The sequence below is a fragment of the Lissotriton vulgaris genome, chromosome 3_1 (assembly GCF_964263255.1).
Source record: "Lissotriton vulgaris chromosome 3_1, aLisVul1.2, whole genome shotgun sequence".
Lineage (NCBI taxonomy): Eukaryota > Metazoa > Chordata > Amphibia > Caudata > Salamandridae > Lissotriton > Lissotriton vulgaris.
The window spans coordinates 524,613,766-524,641,126 of record NC_141689.1 but is presented as its reverse complement, the minus strand read 5'-3'; the positions used below and the strand labels follow the sequence as shown (position 1 = coordinate 524,641,126).

The 27,361-nt window shown below is 46.5% G+C and overlaps 1 protein-coding gene across 1 annotated transcript; it reads left to right on the top strand.

Moving 5' to 3' along the window:
• Window positions 1-6,415: 6,415 nt before the first annotated feature.
• Window positions 6,416-15,690, top strand: LOC147726732 (phytanoyl-CoA dioxygenase domain-containing protein 1-like). The gene is made up of 6 exons (XM_086963494.1): window positions 6,416-6,545; window positions 6,957-7,173; window positions 7,914-8,005; window positions 12,006-12,145; window positions 14,347-14,451; window positions 15,583-15,690. Exons 1-6 carry the CDS (start codon window positions 6,416-6,418, stop codon window positions 15,688-15,690), a joined length of 792 nt encoding a protein of 263 aa, XP_086819620.1.
• Window positions 15,691-27,361: the final 11,671 nt, after the last annotated feature.

The following is a 27,361-nucleotide window of genomic DNA, read 5'->3' as shown; positions in this document are numbered from 1 at the left end:
ACCTGGACAATTCTTCACATGGGAACTAAGGATTAAAGCCGGGGGTCCTTTTCGCCCAATCCTGGTTCCTCACCAGACAATGAAGACTAGTCTGTCTAATTACAGATCGAAAAAGTAATTCATTTAGGAAAATACACTAAAAAACAGCTAGACTCGGGTGCAATCTAATGGGGCAAGAGATAACTCAACTGATGTGTGGCATGCCTTCCGCTATAACTCCAGGAGAATGCATACTTTAGTAAAAGACCCCAAGAAGATAAGTAGTGCATGGAAATATCTTTGCTTTTCAGATTTTCAGTTAGTTACATCGAATTTACAAAAACTTTTTTTGGGACGAAAAGTGTGAAAGAAAGGGTATTGTTGAGCGCAGAATGTGATATACTGCACACTAGGACAACAGTTGTGCACGCCAACACATCCGATTTCGGCAGGAGACTTTAATTTTGAAAGCCAAAACTTGCTCCACCTCTGTGCAAATCAAAGGGGAAACTAAATTCCCAGATTTTTAAAGCAAATAATGCAACATCATAATAGCTAGTCCCAAAACCTGATAGGTAAAATGGGATTCGTGGTCCTGGATACAGCATGCATTCCATGTTTCTTTTCAAGCAGAGCATAAACAGTTGTTGCAGCAAGGGGCGGGAAGATTAGGAGACGAAACTGAAAATACGGCCGGCAGGCAGTGAATAATTAGGAGGTGACAAATGACCTGGGACGGCTGCCTTTGATGTGGTAATGCGAGGCAGGCAGGCAGATGGCTGGTGGCATTGTGCACGCGCTTTTTAGGGCTTGCGCTTGCGCAATGACCTAAAAAGCACATGCACTTAAAGGAATCGCCAGGGGAATCGCCAGTGGTGGTTCAACACTGGATAAGCCCCTATAGAGCTTCCAGCTGTGCTCATGAGCACAGCAGGCGAGCCCTAATGAAGTGCTGGAGTGGGGGGAGGAGCGCATTTGTAAATAAAGGTGAATGGCCCCCAGTGGCTGCTACTCTGACAAAAAAAAGCACGTGGCTGCTATTGTTCACATGTGCCGCCCAAAAAAATGCTTTATCGATGAAAAGGTGCAAGTAGGGCGAGCTGCGCATTTTGTAAATATCACATGCGGCCACCATTGCTATTAACAAGCTCTCGGCATTGCTGTGGCTGGGGAGCGGCAGCATGTGAAGTCTGATGCCGAGGCACAGACAAATGGCGGGGCGCTATGTGCATGCGGGGTGCGGGGGAGCGGCAGCCTTTGAAGTCTGATGCCGAGGCACAGACAAATGGTGGTGTGTTATGTGGCTGGCAATAGCGTGCACGCGCATAGATCAAGGGTGGGAGGGGACGAGCATATGGGGTGTGAGCAATAACGCAAGTAAGACGGGGAGCAGGAAGTGAGGCCGAGCGCGCGCTGGCGAAAGCAGTCTGCTGCTTTCAAGTCGATGCCAGATGCCAGCTTCGCGCTTGAATGCCTCACATGCACTGGCCATAAACCGCATTCCAAAGGTCTTTGGTAGAATTTTCTTTTCCCCTTACTATAATCTCGCCAGCAATGCGCAAGCGCATTGGATCAGCGAGACCTAAAAACTGACAGTGCTCAGCACTGATCAGACCCGACCCACTTGAAGCCCTGGCCACAGCTTCTTTTGTGTTTGCAGCGCGCTATGCGCGCTTTCACTTTTAGATGGCCATTTTGTTTTTGGCAGGCACGGGGAGATTGAATGATTTACCCAGAATCACGGGATGCCGCCGCCGAGCCTCAAACCCAGTTCCCCAGCTCCAATGTCGGCAGCTTTAGCCATAAGGCCATATCCTCTCCCTATTGTATTTTCAATGCTTGTTTTATCATGGCAACAGCAGTCCCTTTCCGATTGCTACTGGCTTATGGTATAGAGTCGTAACAGTAACACCCCCGCCCAGCAGCAGCACTTTGCATGCCTTTCATCGGAAACATCCCCTTAATAAAAAAAATAGCAGGGGTCGCCGTTCATAGCCACTCGATCGATCACCCAGATCAGCCTCTCCGGGACTGACGTCACGGCATCAATAGCGTGTTATACCAGATCCATGTTACTACCAATAAAAAGCAAGAAGCGCCCTCTGCAGGGGGTTTGGGTTGTGGAGTGAGAATCTTTCGTAAACAAGTTTGGAGGGAAGGGAATACGCCCCAAGGCAGCCTGGGGGTTTCCACTGTACCCCAGAGAGGAAGTGTCACTTCCCTACAGGTGTAAACCGCCCCACACTGCAACAGCCACGGGGAAGTCCCACTCGCCACGGTGGCCAGGTTACCCCGGGGCTCTATGTTGTTTTCTGGAGGGACCCCTCCCCTGTTAATAGCAGGCAGAGGTGGCTAATTGTTTCACTCTGTTGCTATCACAATGGACATTAACAGCAGGAAACAACACCCAGCCTTGAGCCCGGACAGTGGCGAGTGCCCCCAGGCGGTTCACAGCACATCTGTCTCGAGCAATGGATGCCTTGACTCTGCCCTTCCCCTGGGCCAGGCCTTACTGGCACTGGGGTCAAGTTTACAGCCCCCACTGGCTGGGGAGATGCGTATCTCGTGTTCCTCCATCGGTTGAAGGGTTACTTGATGGAAGCTGTGTTCCTGGTCTTGGAAAGTTTGTGGATTTATGACAAGGATGAGGCGTAACGGCCAGAGTTGCCGACTGCGGAGTTGGGGAACCAGGCTCGAGTCTCGGCGTTGGCTCGACATCCTGTGATTCTGGGCAAATCACTGAACCTCAGTGTGCCTCCCAAAAATGAATGCGTCCTCCGGTAAGGTATCTGGTGCTCATGTAAAAGGCTCCAATATCTTGGGTCGAGTTCGCGCTATATCAAACTGCAACAACAAAGGACAGGCGCCTAGATGTAATGACTGGTCACTCCACACAACACTTTCCACGTGTCTCACACCTCATGTGCACGAGGTTCCCTCTGCACCTCCAAGCAACCTACATTCGTGTATCCCCAGAATTGCTGTATCTGATTTATGTTGCTTGTATCTTGTGTTTGGTGGCTGTATTTGGCATATGAGGCCTGCTCCATACGTCAGAGGGCTGCACCATGGTGTATCCCGGATATGCTTGGTGCATTATGGCTGTTTGTCGGTGTGATGGCTGTATGCCATGTATAAAGGCAGTATCCTTGATATGAAGAATGCATTCTGTGCATGCACGTATGTGGCATAGGGCGAGTGTCTCCCACATATGAGGTTCTGCATCTTGTGTATGATGTCTGTATGCCGAGTATGATGGCTGTATGCTGAGTATGATATATGTATGCTGTGTAAGATGACTGTATGCTGTGTAAGAAGGCTGTATGCTGAGTATGATATCTGTATGCTGAGTATGATATCTGTATGATGAGTATGATATCTGTATGCTGTGTAAGATGGCTGTATGCTGTGTAAGATGTCTGTATGCTGAGTAAGATGTCTGTATGCTGTGTATGATATCTGTATGCTGAGTATGATATATGTATGCTGTGTAAGATGGCTGTATGCTGTGTAAGATGTCTGTATGCTGAGTATGATATCTGTATGATGAGTATGATATCTGTATGCTGTGTAAGATGGCTGTATGCTGAGTATGATATCTGTATGCTGAGTATGATATCTGTATGATGAGTATGATATCTGTATGCTGTGTAAGATGGCTGTATGCTGTGTAAGATGTCTGTATGCTGAGTAAGATATCTGTATGCTGAGTATGATATATGTATGCTGTGTAAGATGGCTGTATGCTGTGTGTGATGCCTGTATGCTGAGTATGGTGGCTGTATGCTGAGTATAATATCTGTATGTTGTGTATTATATCTGTATGCTGTGTATGATGGCTGTATTGTGAGTATGATGGCTGTATGCTGTGTATGGTGTCTGTATGCTGTGTATGATGTCTGTACGCTGAGTATGATGGCTGTATGCTGTGTATGATATCTGTATGCTGTGTATGATGGCTGTATGCTGTGTATGATATCTGCATGCTGAGTATGATGGCTGTATGATGAGTATGATATCTGTATGCTGAGTTTGATATCTGTATGCTGAGTATGATGGCTGTATGCTGAGTATGATATCTGTATGCTGAGTATGATGGCTGTATGCTGAGTATGATATCTGTATGCTGAGTATGATATCTGTATGATGAGTATGATATCTGTATGCTGTGTAAGATGGCTGTATGCTGTGTAAGATGTCTGTATGCTGAGTATGATATCTGTATGCTGAGTATGATATATGTATGCTGTGTAAGATGGCTGTATGCTGTGTGTGATGCCTGTATGCTGAGTATGGTGGCTGTATGCTGAGTATAATATCTGTATGTTGTGTATGATATCTGTATGCTGAGTTTGATATCTGTATGCTGAGTATGATGGCTGTATGCTGAGTATGATATCTGTATGCTGAGTATGATATCTGTATGATGAGTATGATATCTGTATGCTGTGTAAGATGGCTGTATGCTGTGTAAGATGTCTGTATGCTGAGTATGATATCTGTATGCTGAGTATGATATATGTATGCTGTGTAAGACGGCTGTATGCTGTGTGTGATGCCTGTATGCTGAGTATGGTGGCTGTATGCTGAGTATAATATCTGTATGTTGTGTATGATATCTGTATGCTGTGTATGATGGCTGTATTGTGAGTATGATGGCTGTATGCTGTGTATGGTGTCTGTATGCTGTGTATGATGTCTGTACGCTGAGTATGATAGCTGTATGCTGTGTATGATGTCTGTATGCTGTGTATGATGGCTGTATGCTGTGTATGATGTCTGTATGCTGTGTAAGATGTCTGTATGCTGAGTATGATGGTTGTATGCTGTGTAAGATGTCTGTATGCTGTGTAAGATGTCTGTATGCTGTGTATGATGGCTGTATGCAGTGTATGATGGCTGTATGCTGTGTATGATGTCTGTATGCTGTGTATGATGGCTGTATGCTTTGTATGATGTCTGTATGCAGTGTATGATGTCTGTATGCTGTGTATGATGTCTGTATGTTGTGTATGATGTCTGTATGCAGTGTATGATGGCTGTATGCTGTGTATGATGTCTGTATGCTGTGTATGATGTCTGTATGCTGTGTATGATGTCTGTATGCTGTGTATGATGTCTGTATGCTGTGTATGATGCCTGTATGCTGTGTATGATATCTGTATGCTGTGTATGATGTCTGTATGCTGTGTATGATGTCTGTATGCTGTGTACGATGGCTGTATGCTGTGTATGATGTCTGTATGCTGTGTAAGATGTCTGTATGCTGAGTATGATGGTTGTGTGCTGTGTAAGATGTCTGTATGCTGTATATGATGTGTATGATGTCTGTATGCTGTGTACGATGGCTGTATGCTGAGTATGATGGTTGTGTGCTGCGTAAGATGTCTGTATGCTGTGTAAGATGTCTGTGTGCTGTGTATGATGGCTGTATGCTGAGTATGATGGCTCTATGCTTTGTGTGATGGCTGTATGCTGTGTATGATGTCTGTATGCTGTGTGAGATGTCTGTATGCTGTGTATGATGGATCTATGCTGTGTATGATGTCTGTATGCAGTGTATGATGGCTGTGACGTCATTGTGGCAAAGCCTTTGTGACGTCACTTCCTCATCTTCTCGTATTTTGGAGAAGAATTGACGTCAGTTCCCATGAGGTCAGATGTACTTTTCCGCCTTTCACTGCTGCTTTTACTGACCTGTTGTTTTCAGGTCTGGCCTAGATCCAGCTTCAGCTCTCGGGAGCCCCTCGGCCCGGTAACACCCCGATACTGGCTTCAGTGTAAATAAGGAATGTTTATTTATACATACACACCTCAAAGTCCCTTCATTTGGGGGTATCACTGCACGACTCCCGCGTGAACCCCATTGTGGCAGCCCCCTTGGACCACCAGGAAACGTCCGAGCTGGCGTCTGCAGTGCCTCCCCCCTGACTTCTCCGCTGCGGACATGCCCAGGATTACACAATGCCAGGCAGCCTGGGGTCATGAGCTGGGATTAATGGGAAAAACCGAAAGCAGCCCCCGGCTGTGGCGACGTCATGGGAGTGCAGCCCCGGCCCGGGGCGGGGGCGGGTCTGAGCGGGCCTACATAAGATGCCGAGGCAGAGGAGGGTGGACAGACAGCGGCAGTGACCCCCAGCAACACCTGGAGCTCCAGCACTGCAAGGGGCAGGAGGAAACATTCACATCTGGAGCTCTTGAATACCAGGGTACAGAATCTCCAGCACCTGGGGAGCCACAGGGCCACATCTGGAGCACCTGCGTCTTGGGAGCCAGAAGAACACGCCTGGAGCATCAGCACCTCTGGAGGTGAAGGACAACATCTGGAGTCCGGTGCCAGAGGAACATATCCACATCTGGGGCTCAGCTATCAGAAGCCCGGCGGCAGACCACCATCCCTGGCACAAGAAGCAGGGTCCGAGTCCTCGCCCTAATCATGGAGGCAGACCCTCAGCACACGAAGACCCTTTACGATGCCAGGGGCTTCCTGACGTCAGTGCCAGTGCTGGACACGGAGGAGCTGGAGGGCGCCAGGAGGGCCTTCGAGGAGCTGGAGGAGGAGTTTGGTAGGTGCAGGGAGGGCAGCCTTATCTCTCGGGGTTTATTTATGAGGGCCTTGCGTCATGCTTGCACCATGCTGAGTGGTACATGCAGGAGGCAAAGCCCCAAGCCAAATTTACGAAGCTCCGCAAAGCCACTCTGCGTGGCCCTGAGCAGCGTTACACTGCGTCCAGAATGTTTTTTGCTGCGCTGTTGGTGCCACCATTCCCATACATAAGCCCCTCGGTTTAGAGGCCTCTCGGTGTAGAGACTAACCCCCCTCCTTGTGTCCCCTGCAGGCTGGGTCTAAACTGGGGTGGCAAGGTCAGCAAAAGAACGATGGATTGAACCCAGACCTCTTGACTGGGGGTGAATGTTTGATTTGCTTTGCACTCCGTCCATCATCCGTGTGTCTTTTTTTCTTTCTCACCCTGCAGGGAAGGAGCACGCCCAGTACAGCCTGCACAACGCCCACCTGCGCCTGCCGTGGGTGCTGGGCCTTGCCACCCACCCGCACACCCTCCAGACCATCACCGCCGTGCTGGGGCCCCACGTGGTCCTGCTGGACTCCAGGTTCATCTGTAAATACCCGGCCTCCGACGTGCCCCACCGAGGGAACAGCGCCCCCTACGTGGCCTGGCACCAGGACATCAAGTAAGTCAGACTGCGGGGTGCTGGCTCCAGGGTGGGTGAGGGGAGGGCTCAGCTGGGGTGATGTGTCTGTTTGTACTTCAAGGGTGAGGCCAAAGGATGGCATTCCTGCCACCTGAGCCTGGTGACGTCTGATTAACAGGCTACCTGGTGGGCACCATGTGGTGTTTAATACACAGGGCGGGTTGGGGGGGGGGGGGGGCACACACAGGGTAGATTACAGCATCTTTCATCTAGGCAGTACATGAGGGTATATGGCTGGCTGCACTACCAGACACACATCACCCTGTGTCATTCTGTGCTCTCATGTGCCATCATCTGCCATCCTGTCCCTTCATGTGTTATCCTATGCCCTTTGTATGCCATCCTGTGCCATCATGTGCTATCCTGTGCCCTCATGTGCTATCCTGTGCCCCCATGTGCCATGCGGTGCTCTCAGGGGTTATTCTGTATCATCATGTGCCATCCTATACCTTAATGTGCCATCCTGTGCCATCATGTGCCATCATGTGCCATCCTGTGCCCTCATGTGTCTTCCTGAGCCCTCATGTGCTATAATGTGCCCTCATGTGCCACCCTGTGCCCTCATGGGCCATCCTATGCTCTCATGTGCCATCCTGTGCCCTCATGTGCTATCCTGTGCCCTCATGTGCTATCCTGTGCCCTCATGTGCTATCCTGTGCCCTCATGCCCTGAGGTTTGCGGATGTTTGGCTGACAGCGTCCTCCTCCTTTTACTTCCAGGTATTGGGGCTTCGAGGGGGGCCCGGTGGCCTCAGTGTGGCTTGCCCTGGATGACGTAGACGCAGAGAATGGTGTCCTGCAGGTTATTCCAGGTATGGATAAACTCCCATAGTCAATGCATGCATCACACCAGCCTGGAGCTTTAACACTGATTGGCTGAGAATGGGGGATGAGCTAATACTCTACTGGTGAGCCTAATGTAACCACATAGGAATCTAGGACAGGGCTCCACAGCATGGGAGATAGATGGGCCATCTCTTTACCTTGAGCCCCAGTGTCGTGACATAGGGATCTGGGACAGGACTATACAGCAGGGGAGGCCATCTGTTAACCAAGGAGCCTCCATGTCGGGACATAGGGATGTTGGAGAGAGTTATCTAGAAGGGAGATAACGCACCTCTTTGCCAGAGAGTCCCATTCAGGGCTTTAAGTGGGCCGGGTCTCCAGGGGTCTGAGCACCGGCAGTTTTTTAAAAGGGGCCTCGAAACGGGTCTCTATCGGGCTCTGTTTTGAGCCCTGGCACAGACGGTACGTTTTTTTCCGGACTGCATTGACAGCAGTTTGCTGTCACTGCAGTCCGGAAAAAAAGAGCCAGGGCGCAAAACAGCCCGATAGAGACCCGTTAGGAGAGAGCAGGCACATCGATGTGCGCTGCCCACACTGCTCACTTCCCACTAGCAGAGAAGTTACGGCATGACGTCATGCCAGGTGAGGGTTGTGGGGGAAGGGAAATCCTTTTAAAGAGTCATTTTCTTTCTGGATTTCCCTTCTCTTTCTGAAACGCAAGAGCAGCAACATTGTGGTAGGTTCACCAGGGCTTTAATTGGAAGCGTTTTCAATATTATATGTAACAAGCCAAAGTTGCTGCTTATTTATCTTATGCAACTAATAACAATTGACAAAGCCAATAGTCCTTACTTGTTGTAGGTACGATGTTACTTGTTGTATCACATACCTGGATGCAATGGCAAAAAAAGCAAAATACAAGTCGGGCGGCACACTATGCTAAACACAGATTTTTAGCATAAGTGTTTTAAAGCCACGCCCTTTATTAGTGGCAACGCCCCTTTGAGAGACCCCCCAGTTTTTAAATCCCACTTAAAGCCCTGGTCCCATTGTCATGACATGGGGATGTGGGAGAGAGTTATACAGAATGGAAGATGCTGCATCCATTTACAATGAGCCCCAGTGTCCTGACAGAGGGATCTGGGACAGGGCTATACAGCATGGGAGGAAGGCCATCTGTTAACCAGGGAGCCTCTTTGTCATGACATAGGGACGTGGGAGAGAGTTATACAGAATGGAAGACGGTGTATTCCTTTAAAGTGAGCCCCAGTGTCGTGACAGAGGGATCTAGGACAGGGCTATATAGCATGGGAGGAAGGCCATCTGTTAACCAGGGAGCCTCAATGTCGTGACATAGGGATGTGGGAGAGAGCATTATGAATGGAAGATGGTGCATTCCTTTAAAGTGAGCCCCAGTGTCGTGATATATTGATCTAGGACAGGGCTATACAGCCTGGAATGTGGGCTATCTATTAACCAGGGAGTCCCGTTGTCATGACATAGAGGGATCCGTGCCAGGGTCGGATTGGTAAGGGGGCACTCGGGCAATGGGCCTCTTTTTTGGGCAGCGTGGTGGCCGATATGGGCTGTCTGTGCTGCTCCGCCCAGTGGGGATCTGAGCAGCCTTTGCGGAGGCAAATGGACCTCTGGTACCCCCCTTTTACCAAGGGGCCGGAGCTATCATTCCCAGTCTCAGACTGGCCCCGTCCATTAATGTATGCTGATTGAGCAGGGGCAGAGGGGCTGAGCCAAGTGGCCTCACTTATATTCAGGGGTGGTTCACCAGTGTAAACTAATCAAGCAACACAGAGTCCTAGCAACAATCGCATTTTTTAAATCTCAGTCAAGTTAAGATAAAGCACACCTCTCTTATAGAAATCCCCCAACTTCTTTTTATTTCTGAAATTCTTTATTGTATATAGAAAAATATAATTTTACATACATGGAAGAGGCTTATACATGAGTGGAAAGAACACTTAAAACACTGAAGCAGTGTTTAAAAAAAAGACGCTGGCAGATTTACAAGTCAATTGTGTCACATTTACGCCGTTGTTGCGTCACTTCTGTGACGCAGCGGCGGCGTAAACCATGCGCCACGTTGCGGCTTATTTACAACCTGATGCATCTAGGGAGATGCATCAGGTTGTAAAGCCCTGCACCACATTAAACCTGCGTCAGGTTTAATGTATGCAGGGTGGGCGTTCCGTCGGAAAAAGCCTCGTAAAAATGACGCTGTGAAATCTACAAGATTTCATGGAGTCATTTTTCAGAGGCTGCTGCGACGAAACCTTACGCCTGCTTGAAGCAGGCGTAAGGAGTGGCGCAGCACTGTAGGTATGGGCGGTCCCTGAACATTGCTGGAGTTGCGTCGCGCCTGCGACATAACTCCAGCCATGCACCGACCTTACACCATCAGATGCGACACGCACCTGTCTATCCCTGCGCCACTGTGTGCCGCATTGTAAATGCAACGCATCCGTGGTAGCGCAAGGATAGAATTGCGTGTCGCATCGTTACTGGCGCATCCCTGCGCCAGTCCTTGTAAATCTTCCCCGCAATCCGCAAATGAGGGGACACTTTTTTCAGGGTGCCTGGGCCATATCTTTTCAAAGCCAATCAAACCCTGACCCGTGCTTTACTGTACAGCTGGAGCGGGGGGACACGAGGTCCTAACAGAGGGACGCTGCTTATGGTTCTACAGGCGGAGATGTCTTTGCCTGTAAACACGGGCACCACTGCCTTGAAAGAGTGATATTGGACAGGGTTGGTCAGACAGGGCTCTAGTATGACCCTACAATCTTCACCCAATTTGTGTCAGAGGCTAGACTCCTGGGGGCTGGTGAGGCCTCGATGAAAGATCCCCTGGGTCCTCGCGGGGGGTTCTAGTGTTAAGAGATGGCTCTGTATTTACTCAGCTTCCATGATCCTCTGTTAGATGGAAACATCCTTTACCACGCAGTCTTTTCCACGCATGCCTTTACCACGCATCTTTTACGCGCATCCTATACCACGCAGATGCCTTTACCATGCAGTCTTTACCACGCAGATGCCTTTACCACGCAGTCTATTCCACGCATCCTTTACCACGCAGATGCCTTTACCATGCAGTCTTTTACACGCATCCTTTACCATGCAGATGCCTTTACCATGCAGTCTTTTCCACGCATGCCTTTACCACGCGTCTTTTCCACGCATGCCTTTACCACGCTTCCTTTACCACGCAAATACCTTTACCACGCAGTCTTTTCCATGCATGCCTTTACCACGCAGATGCCTTTACCACGCAGACTTTTCCACGCATCCTTTACCACGCAGATGCCTTTACCATGCAGTCTTTTCCACGCATGCCTTTACCACGCGTCTTTTCCACGCATGCCTTTACCACGCTTCCTTTACCACGCAAATACCTTTACCACGCAGTCTTTTCCATGCATGCCTTTACCACGCAGATGCCTTTACCACGCAGACTTTTCCACGCATCCTTCACCACACAGATGCCTTTACCACGCAGTCTTTTACACCCATGCCTTTACCACGCTTCCTTTACCACCCAGATGTCTTTACCACACAGATGCCTTTACCACGCAGTCTTTTCCACGCATCCTTTACCACGCAGTCTTTTCCACCCATGCCTTTACCACGCTTCATTACCACCCTGATGTCTTTACCACGCAGTCTTTTCCATGCATGCCTTTACCACGCTTCCTTTACCACGCAGATGCCTTTACCACGCATTCTTTTCCACGCATCCTTTACCATGCAGATGCCTTTACCACACAGTCTTTTCCACGCATGCCTTTACCACCCTTCTTTTACCACGCATATGCCTTTACCACGCAGTCTTTTCCACTCATTCTTTACCAGGCAGGTGCCTTTTCCACGCATGATAATTAAAGGTAAATGTGTGTATAATTATTGTGGGTGTGGCCAGTGCTGACACCTCATTTTAGACAGAGGCGGGGACTGCATGAGTACCCAGGCCAGGAATCAGTGCCCCCCTCACTCCAACCCCCCTTTCTTCTGCAGGAAGTCACAAACAAGGTGTCCTGGAGCACCGCACAGCAATGACCCCCGGGAACATGCTGTCCACCAATCAGGAGATTCCGCGGCACATGGTCGATGCAGAAAAGGCAGTGGAGTGTCCTCTTCAGGCTGGGCAGATGTCGGTGAGTTCACAGCGCTCTTTCGTTTCCTGGACTCATGTCTCACAGTTGTGGTTATTTCCAAAGGCAAACAAGGGGTTACTGCAACCTTACGAAGTAACATGAAAATCCATGATACTCGAGCCCGGTGCATTTTGGGTGTCAGGCAGACCAGTGATTCCCCCATTTATAAATGAGGCAGCCGGAAAGTGGGCGGGGCCAAGACATCCATCAATTAATGGCACCGCCCTTCCCATAATTAGCCTTTTGCCTCCATTACTGTGTACTCACAACCCCCCTTAAAGGTGCCCCAGAACTGTGTACTCACAGCCCCCCTTAAAGGTGCCCCAGAACTGTGTACTCACTATCCCCCTTAAAGGTGCCCCAGAACTGTGTACTCACTACCCCCTGCTTAAGGGTGCCCATGTATTGTGTACTCACTACCCCCCTAAGGGTGCCCATGTACAGTACCTCCCTTTACTTACAGCTTCCTTTGAGGGTGCGTCAGCACTGTGTACTCACAGCTTACCCTAGAGGTGCACCCACACAGTGTACTCACAGCTCCTCGTTTGAGTGCACCAGCACTGTTTACTCACAGCTCCTCAATTGGGTGCACCCGCACTGTGTACTCACAGCTTACCCTAGAGGTGCACCCACACACTGTACTCACAGCTCCTCGTTTGAGTGCACCAGCACTGTGTACTCACAGCTCTTTGTTTGGGTGCACCAGCACTGTGTACTCACAGCTTCCTTTGAGGGTACGCCAGCACTGTGTACTCACAGCTTACCCTAGAGGTGCACCCACGTGGTGTACTCACCGCTCCCCCTGGGCATGCATCCGCACTGTGTAGTCACAGCTCCCCTTGGGGGTGCACCAACACTGTGTACTCACAGCTTACCCTAGAGGTGCACCCACACAGTGTACTCACAGCTCCTCGTTTGAGTGCACCAGCACTGTGTACTCACAGCTCTTTGTTTGGGTGCACCAGCACTGTGTACTCACAGCTTCCTTTGAGGGTACGCCAGCACTGTGTACTCACAGCTTACCCTAGAGGTGCACCCACGTGGTGTACTCACCGCTCCCCCTGGGCATGCATCCGCACTGTGTAGTCACAGCTCCCCTTGGGGATGCACCAACACTGTGTACTCACAGCTCCCCTTGGGGGTGCACCAACACTGTGTACTCACAGCTCCCCCGGAGGTGCACCAGCACTGTGTACTCACAGCTCCCCCTGGGGTGCACCAGCACTGTGTACTCACTGCTCTCCCATTGGGGTGCACCAGCGCTGTGCACTCACAGCTTTCCTTGGGTGCCTCAGGACTATGTACTCAGTTTCCCCTTGAGGTGCACCTCAGGTGGCTCCCTCTCTTTTCTCTGTCCCATATCCAGTGCTTAATTTGCGCCTGTGTTTTCCGGTGCTTATCTGTAAACACAGGCACATATGTCTGAGAAACCACCACATGGTGGCAGTGTGTGTGTATTTTTAACTAATAATCATTAGTAGAGAACTGAGGCGCCTATTACCAACAACTAGGGATAATTATCGCTAGGTTGGCTTAGCGACAATAATTTTATCGCCATGTAGCGACGATTTTTATCGCTTAGGTGCCTTGATATTATCAAGGTTTATCTCCTAAGTGATGAAAATCGGCCGAAATGCATGAATATCGCTGAAAAGTCAGCGATATTCATGCATTACCAAGCAAATGCTCTTAGCCATGTTATCCATCTCCCATTTGATAACATGGCTAAGAACTGCTCAGGGCAGGTGTTAGCTTTTGGAGATATTCGCGCTTAGCGCAAATATCTCCAAAAGTTGGTAATAGGAGATAGCGATGTTAACGACTGTTTCCAGTCGCTAACATCTTGGCACTCCCACTTTGCATGTCATTAGTGATAAATATCACTGACATGCAAAGCGGGGCCCAAGATGGTCGCTATCTCCTACTAGCTGTCGCTAACTGGTGTTAGCGACAGCTAGGTAATAGGGAGATAATTTTATCTCCGCTTTCTTGGCTTTTAAAGCAGAAAAAGCGGAGATAAACCCCCTCGATGATGTGCCCCTGAATTATTCAATATAGTTTTAAAAAAATGACAAAACTTAAAGGTAAAAAAGTGACGCGGGCAGTGCCAGCTGCAGTGGACCAGTGAGTAACACATTGGGCACTAGCACTTACAATTTTGGCAGATGAGCACGGCTCATATCCTACATTTCTCTCGTCAGATCCACGACGGGCTGACAGTCCACGCCAGTGAACCGAACACGTCCCACAGACGCAGATGTGGCTTCGTTATTCGCTACGTCTCCACCACAGCCTACCCCGTGGAGGTGAGTACAACCCTCTCCTTCAGACTGTCTGAGTATGGTTGTGTGTCAGTGGGTTTATTAAACGACAAGAGTGACAGTGTGGACCGTATGTGTTTGTGTGTGTGCATCCATGCACATGAGTTTGTGTGCGCGCATTTCTACTCGCAACTGTGTGTGTTTGGGGATTTAGATAGTTTTGGTTGCTAGTTATGTAAGAGAGGTATGTTTGAAGGTTCAATAGTTTGGGGACTTAGGGAGTTTTTGGTTGTTAGTTATATAAGAGAGGCAGGTTTGAAGGTCAGTTGTGGGATTTAAATAGTTTTAGTAGTTATATAAGAGAGGCAGGTCTGAAGGTTCAATAGGTTGGGGAGTTAGATAGTTTTGGTTGTTAGTTATATAAGAGAGGCAGGTTTGAAGGTTCAATAGTTTGGGGATTTAGAATAGTTTTGGTTGTTAGTTATATAAGAGAGGCAGGTTTGAAGGTTTAATAGTTTGGGGAGTTTGATAGTTTTGGTTGTTAGTTATATATAGTTTTGAAGGTTTAATAGTTTGGGGAGTTTGATACTTTTGGTTGTTAGTTATATACATGTTTGAAGGTTCAATAGTTTGGGGATTTAGATAGTTTTGGTTATTAGTTATATAAGAGAGGCAGGTTTGAAGGTTCAATAGTTTGGGGATTTAGATAGTTATGGTCGTTAGTTATATAAGAGAGGCGGTTTGAAGGTTCAATAGTTGGGTATTTAGGATAGTTTTGGTTGTTAGTTATATAAGAGAGGCAGGTTTGAAGGTTCAATACTTTAGGGATTTAGATAGTTTGGGTAGTTAGGTTTTTCTATAAGAGTGGCAGGTTTGAAGGTTCAATAGTTTGGGGATTTAGATAGTTTGGGTAGTTAGGTTCTCCTATAAGAGAGGCAGGTTTGAATACTAGATAGTTTGGGGATTTAGCTAGCGTTGGTTCTTAGGCTATTTTGAAAGAGAGGGAAGATTTATGGTTAGTTTTTGTTGTAGAGTACACGTTTTAGAGATTCGGTTGATCATGCCCTTTTCTCCCTCACTACATGACACCAGTGTAGGTCCTTTAATATAAGGTATTGTATTCTCCCACGTCTGAATGCCCTCATTATAATGCACTTCTCTCCTCTCTTATTCTAGGACCCCGAGCGCCCCCGCTCCTTCCCAGCCACCGTGCTTGTTGCAGGAACAGATGAATTCCATCATTTTACAGATCATGCACCCAACTTTTTCTCCAAGACCTTCTGACACCTCTGCAGAGCATCAGCAGGAGACACATTCCTCTCTTCATGTAGTTCATAACTGCCAGTAACATACTGCTGCATGGTGCAGGTTCATTCCTGATCTCAGATGGAGCCCTATAGGTTCAAATATGTATTTCCTATTTTTTAACATCTTGCAGTGAGCCTTAATATTGTCTACAATAATGTTTGGATGGTAGGCCAAAAGGTACTGCAACTGTTACCATAAAACAAACAATTGCGGTTTCAGAATTGATAATGTGAATTCCTTTTTGCACTGCATTGCACTTTCATTAGAAAACACAAGCCTGCATCCTGTTTTTGAATCTTAGCTGCATGACTATATGTAATTCTATTTAATTAAGGTTTATTTATTGAGCTAAACATACAGCTGGAAGACAGATTTACAGTCAAAAGTGCGAATGTCTTTTTGTATTCTTTTTGTACAAAAGTAAAATAAAAATGTATCAATACATTTTGGATAAGAGTACCACTTTTGATTTTCAACACATCTAGATGAATCCAGCTTGAGAAATATGTAACGAGGAGGCTGGTCTCATTTTAAGCTGGTCTAATTTTAAGCATGAATTTGCATACATGCCGGTACATAAGGAACTCTAGATCAATTTAGATCAATTTACTTTGATCTAGAAGTCTAGGGGACGTCCCACTAGGACCATCTTCAGCCTTCCTCATCGTCACTGGCCTCACTAACAAGCCCGCATTGGTACATATCGATCATTGAGTAACTATATATACACATATGATATGATTGACATAAAAGAGGGGATATATCCTGTGGTAATGTTGCAGTTTTCATGAAGGATGCCTCTGACAAAGAGCTCGAGGCCCAAAACGCGTCTGCACTGGACCACTGGGTACATGTGATTCACTAAAGTTGCCTGTATCTTTGGCGCTATTTGACAACTCTTAACAAGACTTTCCAACGAAGGGTCACAGTGAGTCTTGTTGTGCATGGAAAGTTTTAGGGAGATCAGTCAAGTTGGGGCTGAGCAATAAGGGGGTCAAGAAAAGTGCCTTTCCATTGCTAATTCCCCTGAACTCTTTAGACAGGGCTGCCGCCCGAACTGCTAATATTTGGTGTAAATCCATTCAGTAGTTGTTGAGAAATTTAAGGAAACCAAAATTAGATATCTCCGATTGCTGGCTAATTCACGAATAATAACGAGCTTGTGCAGAGAACGGCATAACTGATTGGGGCTGCCAACACTTCAACCAGAAAGTGTTAACAGCCATCTTGGGACTCTGCTTCTGCCGAGTCCCCCCCAAAAAAGTAAAAAAAAGAAAAAGAAAAGGGGGCTGGGTAGGGATACCCTGACCTCCAAGAATTGGTCTTGGGGTCTCAGAGGGAGCCTGCAGGGTAAAAAAGCATTTTTTTTTTAAATATGTTGCGAATTTATAGCAAATATGGCATAAAAGTGGGGACTCCAGCGCTTGTTCATACAGCAGGAAGCCAGGAGCCAGCCGGGAACGCGGGGGCCTTGAGGTTCCCCTCGCGATCCCCATTCTGCACACTGTGTTCCCAGGGCACCCAGGTGACATGGCCAGGCCCAGGGGGATGGGGAGCTTGTGCCAATAATTGGTCCGGGGAAAGGGTCATGTAGCCCACCTTCCCTATTTGTTTATGGCTGGGGAATGGGGTCCCCGGGGCCTAAATTGGCCCAGGGAGGGGGGCCGTGCAGACCCCAGCCCCATTAAAAATGTATATATTTATGCCTGGGTCGTGGGGGATGGGGATGCCGAATTTGACCTGGGGAGGGGGCCACATGGCCTCCATCCCCATTCAGTTAAGGCTGGGCCTTGTAGGATGGGGTCCCCTAGGGCCAAAATTGACCCGCGAGGGGTCTGAGGGGCGGAGTGTTTGTATGGGTGTGTGACTGTGTGTGTGAGTGGTTGTATGGGTGTGTAAGTGGGTGTGTGAGTGGGTGTGTGAGTGGTTATGTACGAGTGTCATTGGGTATGTGAGTGTTTGTGTGAGTGGGTGTTCGAAGTGTTGTATGGGTTTGTGAGTGGTTGTATGGGTGTAACTGGGTGTGTGAATGGTTGTGTGGGTGTGTGACTGGGCGTGTGAATGGTTCTATGGATAATGTCATCAGTGATGTAATATGTGAGGTCATAAGCAGTGCATTGCGGGGGCGTAACTTATAGTTAGCTCTGGTAACTGACTGCTGAATTTCACTGGTTTTGTACGAGTGAAATCTGAGCCCAATTGTAATGTCCAACCTTTGTTTTTTTAGTGAATTTCTGAGGGTTTTTGAAAATGTTATATCCTAAGTCTCTATAATTTCATTTTTTTTTATTGTGAATTTCGAAGGTATTTTTTTAAACTTATTTTCCTGATGGAAACTGTATCGTTTGAGAGTGGGTGATCGTATAGGCCAGTGAGTAGCTGTATGGGCCTGTGAGTGGCTGTGTGGGTGGCTGTATGGGTCTGTGAGGTGAGTGGGTGTGTGAATAGCTGTAGGGGTCTGAGTGGGTGTGTGAGTAGCTATATGGGTCGGGTTGTGGGTTTGTGTGTGACTGTTTGGGTCTGTGAGTGGGTTTGTGTGTGTCTGTATGGGTGTATGAGTAGATTGATGGTGTGTGCGTGAATTTGATTTGGTGAGTGGCTGTATTGGTGTATGAGTGGAAGTGTGAGTAGTTTTGAAGGGGTGTGAGTGGGTGTGTGAGTGGCTGTAAGGGTCTGTGAGTAGCTATATGGGTCAGGTACGGGCTGTAAGAGTGTGGCTGTGTGGGTTGTGAGTGGGTGGGTGTGTCAGTATGAGTGAGTCTGTGAGTAGTTTTGAGGGTGTGTGAATGGATATGCGAGTAGGTGAGTGGGTGTGTGAGTGGCTATAGGGATCTGTGAATGTGTGTCAGTAGCTCTGTGGGTGTGTCAGTAGCTCTGTGAGTGACTGGGCCAGAACTGAACCTCACCTGCCCATTTATCCAACAAGAGTCCACAGTTTTGCACAAAATATGTACCCAACTGGAGTACTTTCAATTGGTTGAGTAGTAAATGCTAACTCGCTGGGTATATGTCTAGTGTATATTCTACACTACATCTGCCTAATAGATCACAAGGAAATGCAATGTGATTGCTCCTCATGCATCTTTACCCAAAAATCTGTGATAACATGAACTTTCCTATAGAGAAGACAACAAGACTACAATGAGGTAGATCTCCAACAAACAAGGGTACTTCTATTTAACTAGATAAAGTGAGTGCTTCTTTGTTTGCTGGAGATGTCCTCATATTATTTGGCATCAAGAATGCATAACCAAAAGCTGTCGGAAACGCACTGGGGGACCTTTTGGTAAGCTTTCCATCGTACTGGCAAAACGAGGGTAGACCGTTGCAGACTTCTATGGTGAACGGGGTGGGGCCAAATGAACAAGGCTTCCAGGTGATTTGCACATTTTCATATTCGTAGTAATTTAAAGGGAAAACCAAGGACTCTTCTCTCACCAGGAGAGCACAAGAAAGAACCTACCTGTCACAGTCACTAAAGATTGCGCTCTGATAAATAAATGATGCATCCACCTTCACAAAGGATTTCAGATCTTTTCACAATGTGTAATTGCCAAGAAAACATGCTTGCTCAGCCTTTGCAAAGCCCAGAAAGTTTCTCCACAGTGGGCAGGAAAATAGATGAAAAGACTGTTCCCAGCAGGTGGGAGCAGTTTTCCTGCTCCCTTCTGCTGGGAGCACACTTACTGTTTGCCCTGTCTTGGTGGAAGATGTCAAAGCTCCAGCCAAGCAAGAGCAAACAGCTCCATTTCTATAATAAAGCCCCGGGGAGTAGGTGGTCCCCAGGGCTCATAAGAGTTTCAGAAGGGCGGCCATGGGCCCTCCTCTTTTTATTTTTTTACTATTGGATTGTCCCGAGTAGGTGACAGTTGGAGGCCTCGGGCACCTCCTCTATGTATTCAAATAATAAAGCCCCGGGACCTGACCCACCTGGGAGCACATGTTTAAACAAGCATGGGAGACTGTGCTTTTTTTTGGAGCAAATACATGAAACTGCCATAATGTTTGCTATGAAAATGCTAAAAAAAAATGCTTGTTTGGCCAGGCGAGGTCCTTGATGGACCCCAGCATCAGGGCTAGGGGGTTACAGTATTCCTACCATGCCCCCTTGTCTTTTATTTTTTAATGCTTTTTTTTGGGACTCGGCTGGGTCTCAAAAAGGGTGCCAACACATCCTGGTTGAAGTGTTGGCAGCCAAGCAGATCACTGCATCAGATCGGGAGGATTCATGGTTGGTTTGCGTCCCTAGATATACACATTTGTTTTCCCTTTCATATCTCAAAAACTGCTGAACAGATTTACCCCAAGTCACAAAAAGACAATTTTCTGGGCCAAGATATCTAGCTTTATTCCAAATTTGGGTTCATTTGGTTCAGCAGTTCGGACTGCAGTCGTGTCTAAAATCTCTATGGGAATTAACATGGGAAACACACTTTGTTTATCCCCCACCCGTTTCTCTGCCCCGTCTGATGGATCACCCCAAAACTTACCAACCTATGTTTTTTTCAGTGAATATATATATATATATATATATATATATATATATATATATATATATATTCACTGAAAAAAGACATAGGTTTCAGCACTTATATAGTTAAGAATTAACTTTTAAAAAAACCTTTGAAATTCACTCAAAAAAATATAAGTTTTAGGGGTGTTATAGTTAGCTGGACATTACACTCATACAAAACCATTGAAATTGCTCCTATATAGTTAGTTGTACTTACTATATTTCGCGCACCCGCAATCTAATGCTGATGATGTCACATATTACATCATTCATGACCTGGTCAGTGACATCACTGATGACATCCCAATTTACATCAATGATGACATCACCGATGACATCATCCAGTGAATGCGGTTTGCTTCGTTATTTAAACATGCATTATATATATAGCAATTTGCATTGAAGTATGAGTGGATATATAAAAATAAATATTTGGATGGAGGACTTTAATAATGTATAGTGTCTCACTAAATATAGTGGATAGTGACTAAACTGTGCGAATATCTGTATCACTTTGTCAGTTGTTGTGTAAACTGGTTCTCCAGTTGGTTACTAGCTATGTGAAAGTCTATATTAGTTATTGATTAGTTAATTGAGTATTTGTATGGGAGAGTGAATGTGTGTGTGGTTCGGTGGAGGGTGTGTGACTGCCCAAAGATGAGTGAATAGTTGATTCAGTAGATATATGAAGTTAAAACGACATGTTCTAACAGTTGTTTGGGTGAGTGAATATCTTTATGGGTGTGGTGATGAGCAAATATATTTCTCAATGGTAGATGTCCTACAAACTAGAAAAATAAAAGGCAGTATATGTGTCAGTTGTTTTATATAAATAAGTATACATAAGACTCAATGATTGTGTGAGTGACTGTATGGATAACTGTATACTTGCAATAATGATTTTATAATATACTAAATATGAATTACTATCTAAATGAATAGATGAAGTGGTGTTTGTATAAGTGTGTCGCTAAGTAAGTATGTAAGTATGATCCATTGTTTGCATAGGTGAGTAGGATAACTTCATATGTGAATAGGTTGTGTGCTGGTGTGTAATGTCGATATAGGTGTATAAGTATTTTTGATAGTGTTCTATTGTTCATTGACAGCATGTATGAGTGGATCTACAGGTACGTGATTAGATGTGTGTATAACTCTAGAAATCAATGAGTGGGTTTTTAGATACTTGTATTGCTGTGTCAATGGATTCAAATATGATACTCTGTATTTTACAAAGAGCGATGAAAGATTTTACTAGTGTATGAAAAGGTGTATGCGATTGTCATGTGAATGATGTCATTAGTGATGTCATCATTGATGTCATTTGAGATGTCATCAGTGATGTCACTGACCATGTCATGAATGATGTAATATGTGACATCATCAGCAGTGGATTGCGGGTGCGCGAAATATAGTTAGTACAACTAACTATATAGGAGCAATTTCAATGGTGTAATGAGGCCACACCCTTTTTTACACCTCTCTGCAGCGCAACCCCTGGCGTGTTTGCAGAGTAGGAACTAATTCCCCTTGCATACTGCGGGTCCCTGGGGGTCAACTAGCCCATCAGGAGCCTCCAGTATGCGCAAAGGGGCTGCATTGCTTTGCCCCGGGGTGGCAGTCCCCGGGGAAGTGTGGGGGTTTGTCGACCCCCCACACTTCTTCATCACTATGCCCCCGATTTGGTCTCCCCGGGGGGATAATTTTTTGTCAAAGTGGGACTACCTGGGCAGGCCTAGGGTGTCAGGGTGTATGTACCCTTCCCCCTTTTTGTGTTCTTCACGTTGGTTTGCTTTCTTTTGCCTTTGTCTATCGGGCACAAGATGGATGTCAACACTTCCTGGTTAGAAGTGTTGACAGCCAATGAGCATGCAGCTTTCTCGGGAAGGCATGCTGATTGGCTGCCGCTGTCTGTCAACACTCCAAACCAGAAAGTGTTGGCAGCCATCTTATGCCTTGTTAGAACCAAGGCACAAGAAAGCAGTGAAACAAAGGTGGAAACCACGTAAAGGGAAGCACCCTGAACCCCCAGGTCTGCTCAGGGGGTACCACAAGGACCCCCCAGGCCCACAAAATCACAAAAGTCACGGGGTAATTTAAAAAATACTACTTGTAGGTACTTAATTCACCCAGACAACACAACAGCTCTTTTGTCAGCTACTCTACCTCTAAACACTCTAAATTCATTATTTAAACTACATTTTTCTCTGTTTTTCCTAGTGGGACGCGTACCTGTACGCGTACCAGAGGGGCACTCCGCGAAAATTAAAAAAAGAAAAAAATAGTTTTTTTGCCCTTCGTGGTCCTTCTAGGCCCCCTTCAGAAAACCTAGGGGGTCAGGGGGTGTCTACCCTGCCCCCTTTTAATCATTTCCCCTCTTGTGTCTCGATTCTACCGAGAAACAAGATGGCGGACTCTCCAGACTGTTTGGAATGTTGATAGACACCTCAGAGCCAATCAGCTTTCCGCTCGCGCACTTCCGTGGCGCGCCGGGTGCGCTCCCCGATACGCGCACAGGTAAGCGCTCAAAGCGCGCATATAGATATATATGTGTTTTTGAAGTTACTTTTCATAAAAACCACTGGAGCAATTTTCACCAAATATAAAAAAGGCACTTCTGCGTACCAGTCCCTACAATTTTGCAAAGTTTGGTGTAATTCCATTAAGAGGTTCGGGCTGTAGCCGTGTCTGAACGTCTTATGGAAAATAACATGGGGAAAACACGTTTTGGGACCCCCCTTTTTTTTTCGGCCCTCGCATGACGAATCCCCCCGAAATTTTCAGGGAAGGAGCAGAACTGAGCTGGCCAAAATTTTGGAAAATTGCACGCAATTTCCTCAATCAACGCCAAAGTTATTCCCAATAGAATGTTGCGGATTTCCTATGTAACTAGGTCCTAACTATATATACCTACTGGCGACTGCCCCAGTAGTTAATATATATATATGTGTATATATATATATATATATATATATATATATATATATATATATATATATATATATATATATACCTACTGGCAGTCGCCAGTAGGTAGTTAAGGGGACGTCCCACTAGGACCATCTTCAGCCTTCCTCATCGTCACTGGCCTCACTAACAAGCCCGCATTGGTACATATCGATCATTGAGTAACTATATATACACATATGATATGATTGACATAAAAGAGGGGATATATCCTGTGGTAATGTTGCAGTTTTCATGAAGGATGCCTCTGACAAAGAGCTCGAGGCCCAAAACGCGTCTGCACTGGACCACTGAGTACATGTGATTCACTAAAGTTGCCTGTATCTTTGGCGCTGTTTGACAACTCTTCACAAGACTTTCCAACAAAGGGTCACAGTGAGTCTTGTTGTGCATGGAAAGTTTTAGGGAGATCAGTCAAGTTGGGGCTGAGCAATAAGGGGGTCAACAAAAGTGCCTTTTCATTGCTAATTCCCCTGAACTCTTTAGGCAGGGCTGCAGCCCGAACTGCTATTATTTGGTGTAAATCCATTCAGTAGTTGTTGAGAAATTTAAGGAAACCAAAATTAGATATCTCCGATTGCTGGCTAATTCACGAATAATAACGAGCTTGTGCAGAGAACGGCATAACTGATTGGGGCTGCCAACACTTCAACCAGAAAGTGTTAACAGCCATCTTGGGACTCTGCTTCTGCCGAGTCCCCCCCAAAAAAGTAAAAAAAAGAAAAAGAAAAGGGCGCTGGGTAGGGATACCCTGACCTCCAAGAATTGGTCTTGGGGTCTCAGAGGGACCCTGCAGGGTAAAAAAGCATTTGTTTTAAATATGTTGCGAATTTTTAGCAAATATGGCAAAAAAAGTGGGGACTCCAGCGCTTGTTCATACAGCAGGAAGCCAGGAGCCAGCCGGGAACGCGGGGGCCTTGAGGTTCCCCTCGCGATCCCCATTGTGCACACTGTGTGCCCAGGGCACCCAGGTGACATGGCCAGGCCCAGGGGGATGGGGAGCTTGTGCCAATAATTGGTCCGGGGAAAGGGTCATGTAGCCCACCTTACCCATTTGTTTATGGCTGGGGAATGGGGTCCCCGGGCCTAAATTGGCCCAGGGAGGGGGGCCGTGCAGACCCCAGCCCCATTAAAAATGTATATATTTATGCCTGGGTCGCGGGGGATGGGTATGCCGAATTTGACCTGGGGAGGGGGCCACATGGCCTCCATCCCCATTCAGTTAAGGCTGGGCCCTGTAGGATGGGGTCCCCTAGGGCCTAAATTGGCCCGCGAGGGGTCTGAGGGGCAGAGTGTTTGTATGGGTGTGTGACTGTGTGTGTGAGTGGTTGTATGGGTGTGTAAGTGGGTGTGTGAGTGGGTGTGTGAGTGGTTATGTACGAGTGTCATTGGGTATGTGAGTGTTTGTGTGAGTGGGTGTGCGAAGTGTTGTATGGGTTTGTGAGTGGTTGTATGGGTGTAACTGGGTGTGTGAATGGTTGTGTGGGTGTGTGACTGGGCGTGTGAATGGTTCTATGGATAATGTCATCAGTGATGTAATATGTGAGGTCATAAGCAGTGCATTGCGGGGGCGTAACTTATAGTTAGCTCTGGTAACTGACTGCTGAATTTCACTGGTTTTGTACGAGTGAAATCTGAGCCCAATTGTAATGTCTAACCTTTGTTTTTTTAGTGAATTTCTGAGGGTTTTTGAAAATGTTATATCCTAAGTCTCTATAATTTCATTTTTTTTTATTGTGAATTTCGAAGGTATTTTTTTAAACTTATTTTCCTGATGGAAACTGTATCGTTTGAGAGTGGGTGATCGTATAGGCCAGTGAGTAGCTGTATGGGCCTGTGAGTGGCTGTGTGGGTGGCTGTATGGGTCTGTGAGGTGAGTGGGTGTGTGAGTAGCTGTAGGGGTCTGAGTGGGTGTGTGAGTAGCTATATGGCTCGGGTTGTGGGTTTGAGTGTGACTGTTTGGGTCTGTGAGTGGGTTTGTGTGTGTCTGTATGGGTGTATGAGTAGATTGATGGTGTGTGCGTGAATTTGATTTGGTGAGTGGCTGTATTGGTGTATGAGTGGAAGTGTGAGTAGTTTTGAAGGGGTGTGAGTGGGTGTGTGAGTGGCTGTAAGGGTCTGTGAGTAGCTATATGGGTCAGGTACGGGCTGTAAGAGTGTGGCTGTGTGGGTTGTGAGTGGGTGGGTGTGTCAGTATGAGTGAGTCTGTGAGTAGTTTTGAGGGTGTGTGAATGGATATGCGAGTAGGTGAGTGGGTGTGTGAGTGGCTATAGGGATCTGTGAATGTGTGTCAGTAGCTCTGTGGGTGTGTCAGTAGCTCTGTGAGTGACTGGGCCAGAACTGAACCTCACCTGCCCATTTATCCAACAAGAGTCCACAGTTTTGCACAAAATATGTACCCAACTGGAGTTCTTTCAATTGGTTGAGTAGTAAATGCTAAATCGCTGGGTATATGTCTAGTGTATATTCTACACTACATCTGCCTAATAGACCACTAGGAAATGCAATGTGATTGCTCCTCATGCATCTTTACCAAAAAATCTGTGATAACATGAACTTTCCTATAGAGAAGACAACAAGACTACAATGAGGTAGATCTCCAACAAACAAGGGTACTTCTATTTAACTAGATAAAGTGAGTGCTTCTTTGTTTGCTGGAGATGTCCTCATATTCTTTGGCATCAAGAATGCATAACCAAAAGCTGTCGGAAACGCACTGGGGGACCTTTTGGAAAGCTTTCCATCGTACTGGCAAAACGAGGGTAGACCGTTGCAGACTTCTATTGTGAACGGGGTGGGGCTAAATGAACAAGGCTTCCAGGTGATTTGCACATTTTCATATTCGTAGTAATTTAAAGGGAAAACCAAGGACTCTTCTCTCACCAGGAGAGCACAAGAAAGAACCCACTTGTCACAGTCACTAAAGATTGCCCTCTGATAAATAAATGATGCATCCACCTTCACAAAGGATTTCAGATCTTTTCACAATGTGTAATTGCCAAGAAAACATGCTTGCTCAGCCTTTGCAAAGCCCAGAAAGTTTCTCCACAGTGGGCAGGAAAATAGATGAAAAGACTGTTTCCAGCAGGTGGGAGCAGTTTTCCTGCTCCCTTCTGCTGGGAGCACACTTACTGTTTGCCCTGTCTTGGTGGAAGATGTCAAAGCTCCAGCCAAGCAAGAGCAAACAGCTCCATTTCTATAATAAAGCCTCGGGGAGTAGGTGGTCCCCAGGGCTCATAAGAGTTTCAGAAGGGCGGCCATGGGCCCTCCTCCTCTTTTTATTTTTTTACTATTGGAATGTCCCGAGTAGGTGACAGTTGGAGGCCTCCGGCACCTCCTCTATGTATTCAAATAATAAAGCCCCAGGACCTGACCCACCTGGGAGCACATGTTTAAACAAGCATGGGAGACTGTGCTTTTTTTTGGAGCAAATACATGAAACTGCCATGATGTTTGCTATGAAAATGCTAAAAAAAAATGCTTGTTTGGCCAGGCGAGGTCCTTGATGGACCCCAGCATCAGGGCTAGGGGGTTACAGTATTCCTACCATGCCCCCTTGTCTTTTTTTTTTAATGCTTTTTTTTGGGACTCGGCTGGGTCTCAAAAAGGGTGCCAACACATCCTGGTTGAAGTGTTGGGAGCCAAGCAGATCACTGCATCAGATCGGGAGGATTCACGGTTGGTTTGCGTCCCTAGATATACACATTTGTTTTCCCTTTCATATCTCAAAAACTGCTGAACAGATTTACCCCAAGTCACAAAAAGACAATTTTCTGGGCCAAGATATCTAGCTTTATTCCAAATTTGGTTTCATTTGGTTCAGCAGTTCGGACTGCAGTCGTGTCTAAAATCTCTTGGGAATTAACATGGGAAACACACTTTGTTTATCCCCCACCCGTTTCTCTGCCCCGTCTGATGGATCACCCCAAAACTTACCAACCTATGTTTTTTTCAGAGTATATATATATATATATATATATTCACTGAAAAAAGACATAGGTTTCAGCACCTATATAGTTAGGGATTAACTTTTAAAAAAACCTTTGAAATTCACTCAAAAAAATATAAGTTTTAGGGGTGTTATAGTTAGCTGGACATTACACTCATACAAAACCATTGAAATTGCTCCTATATAGTTAGTTGTACTTACTATATTTCGCGCACCCG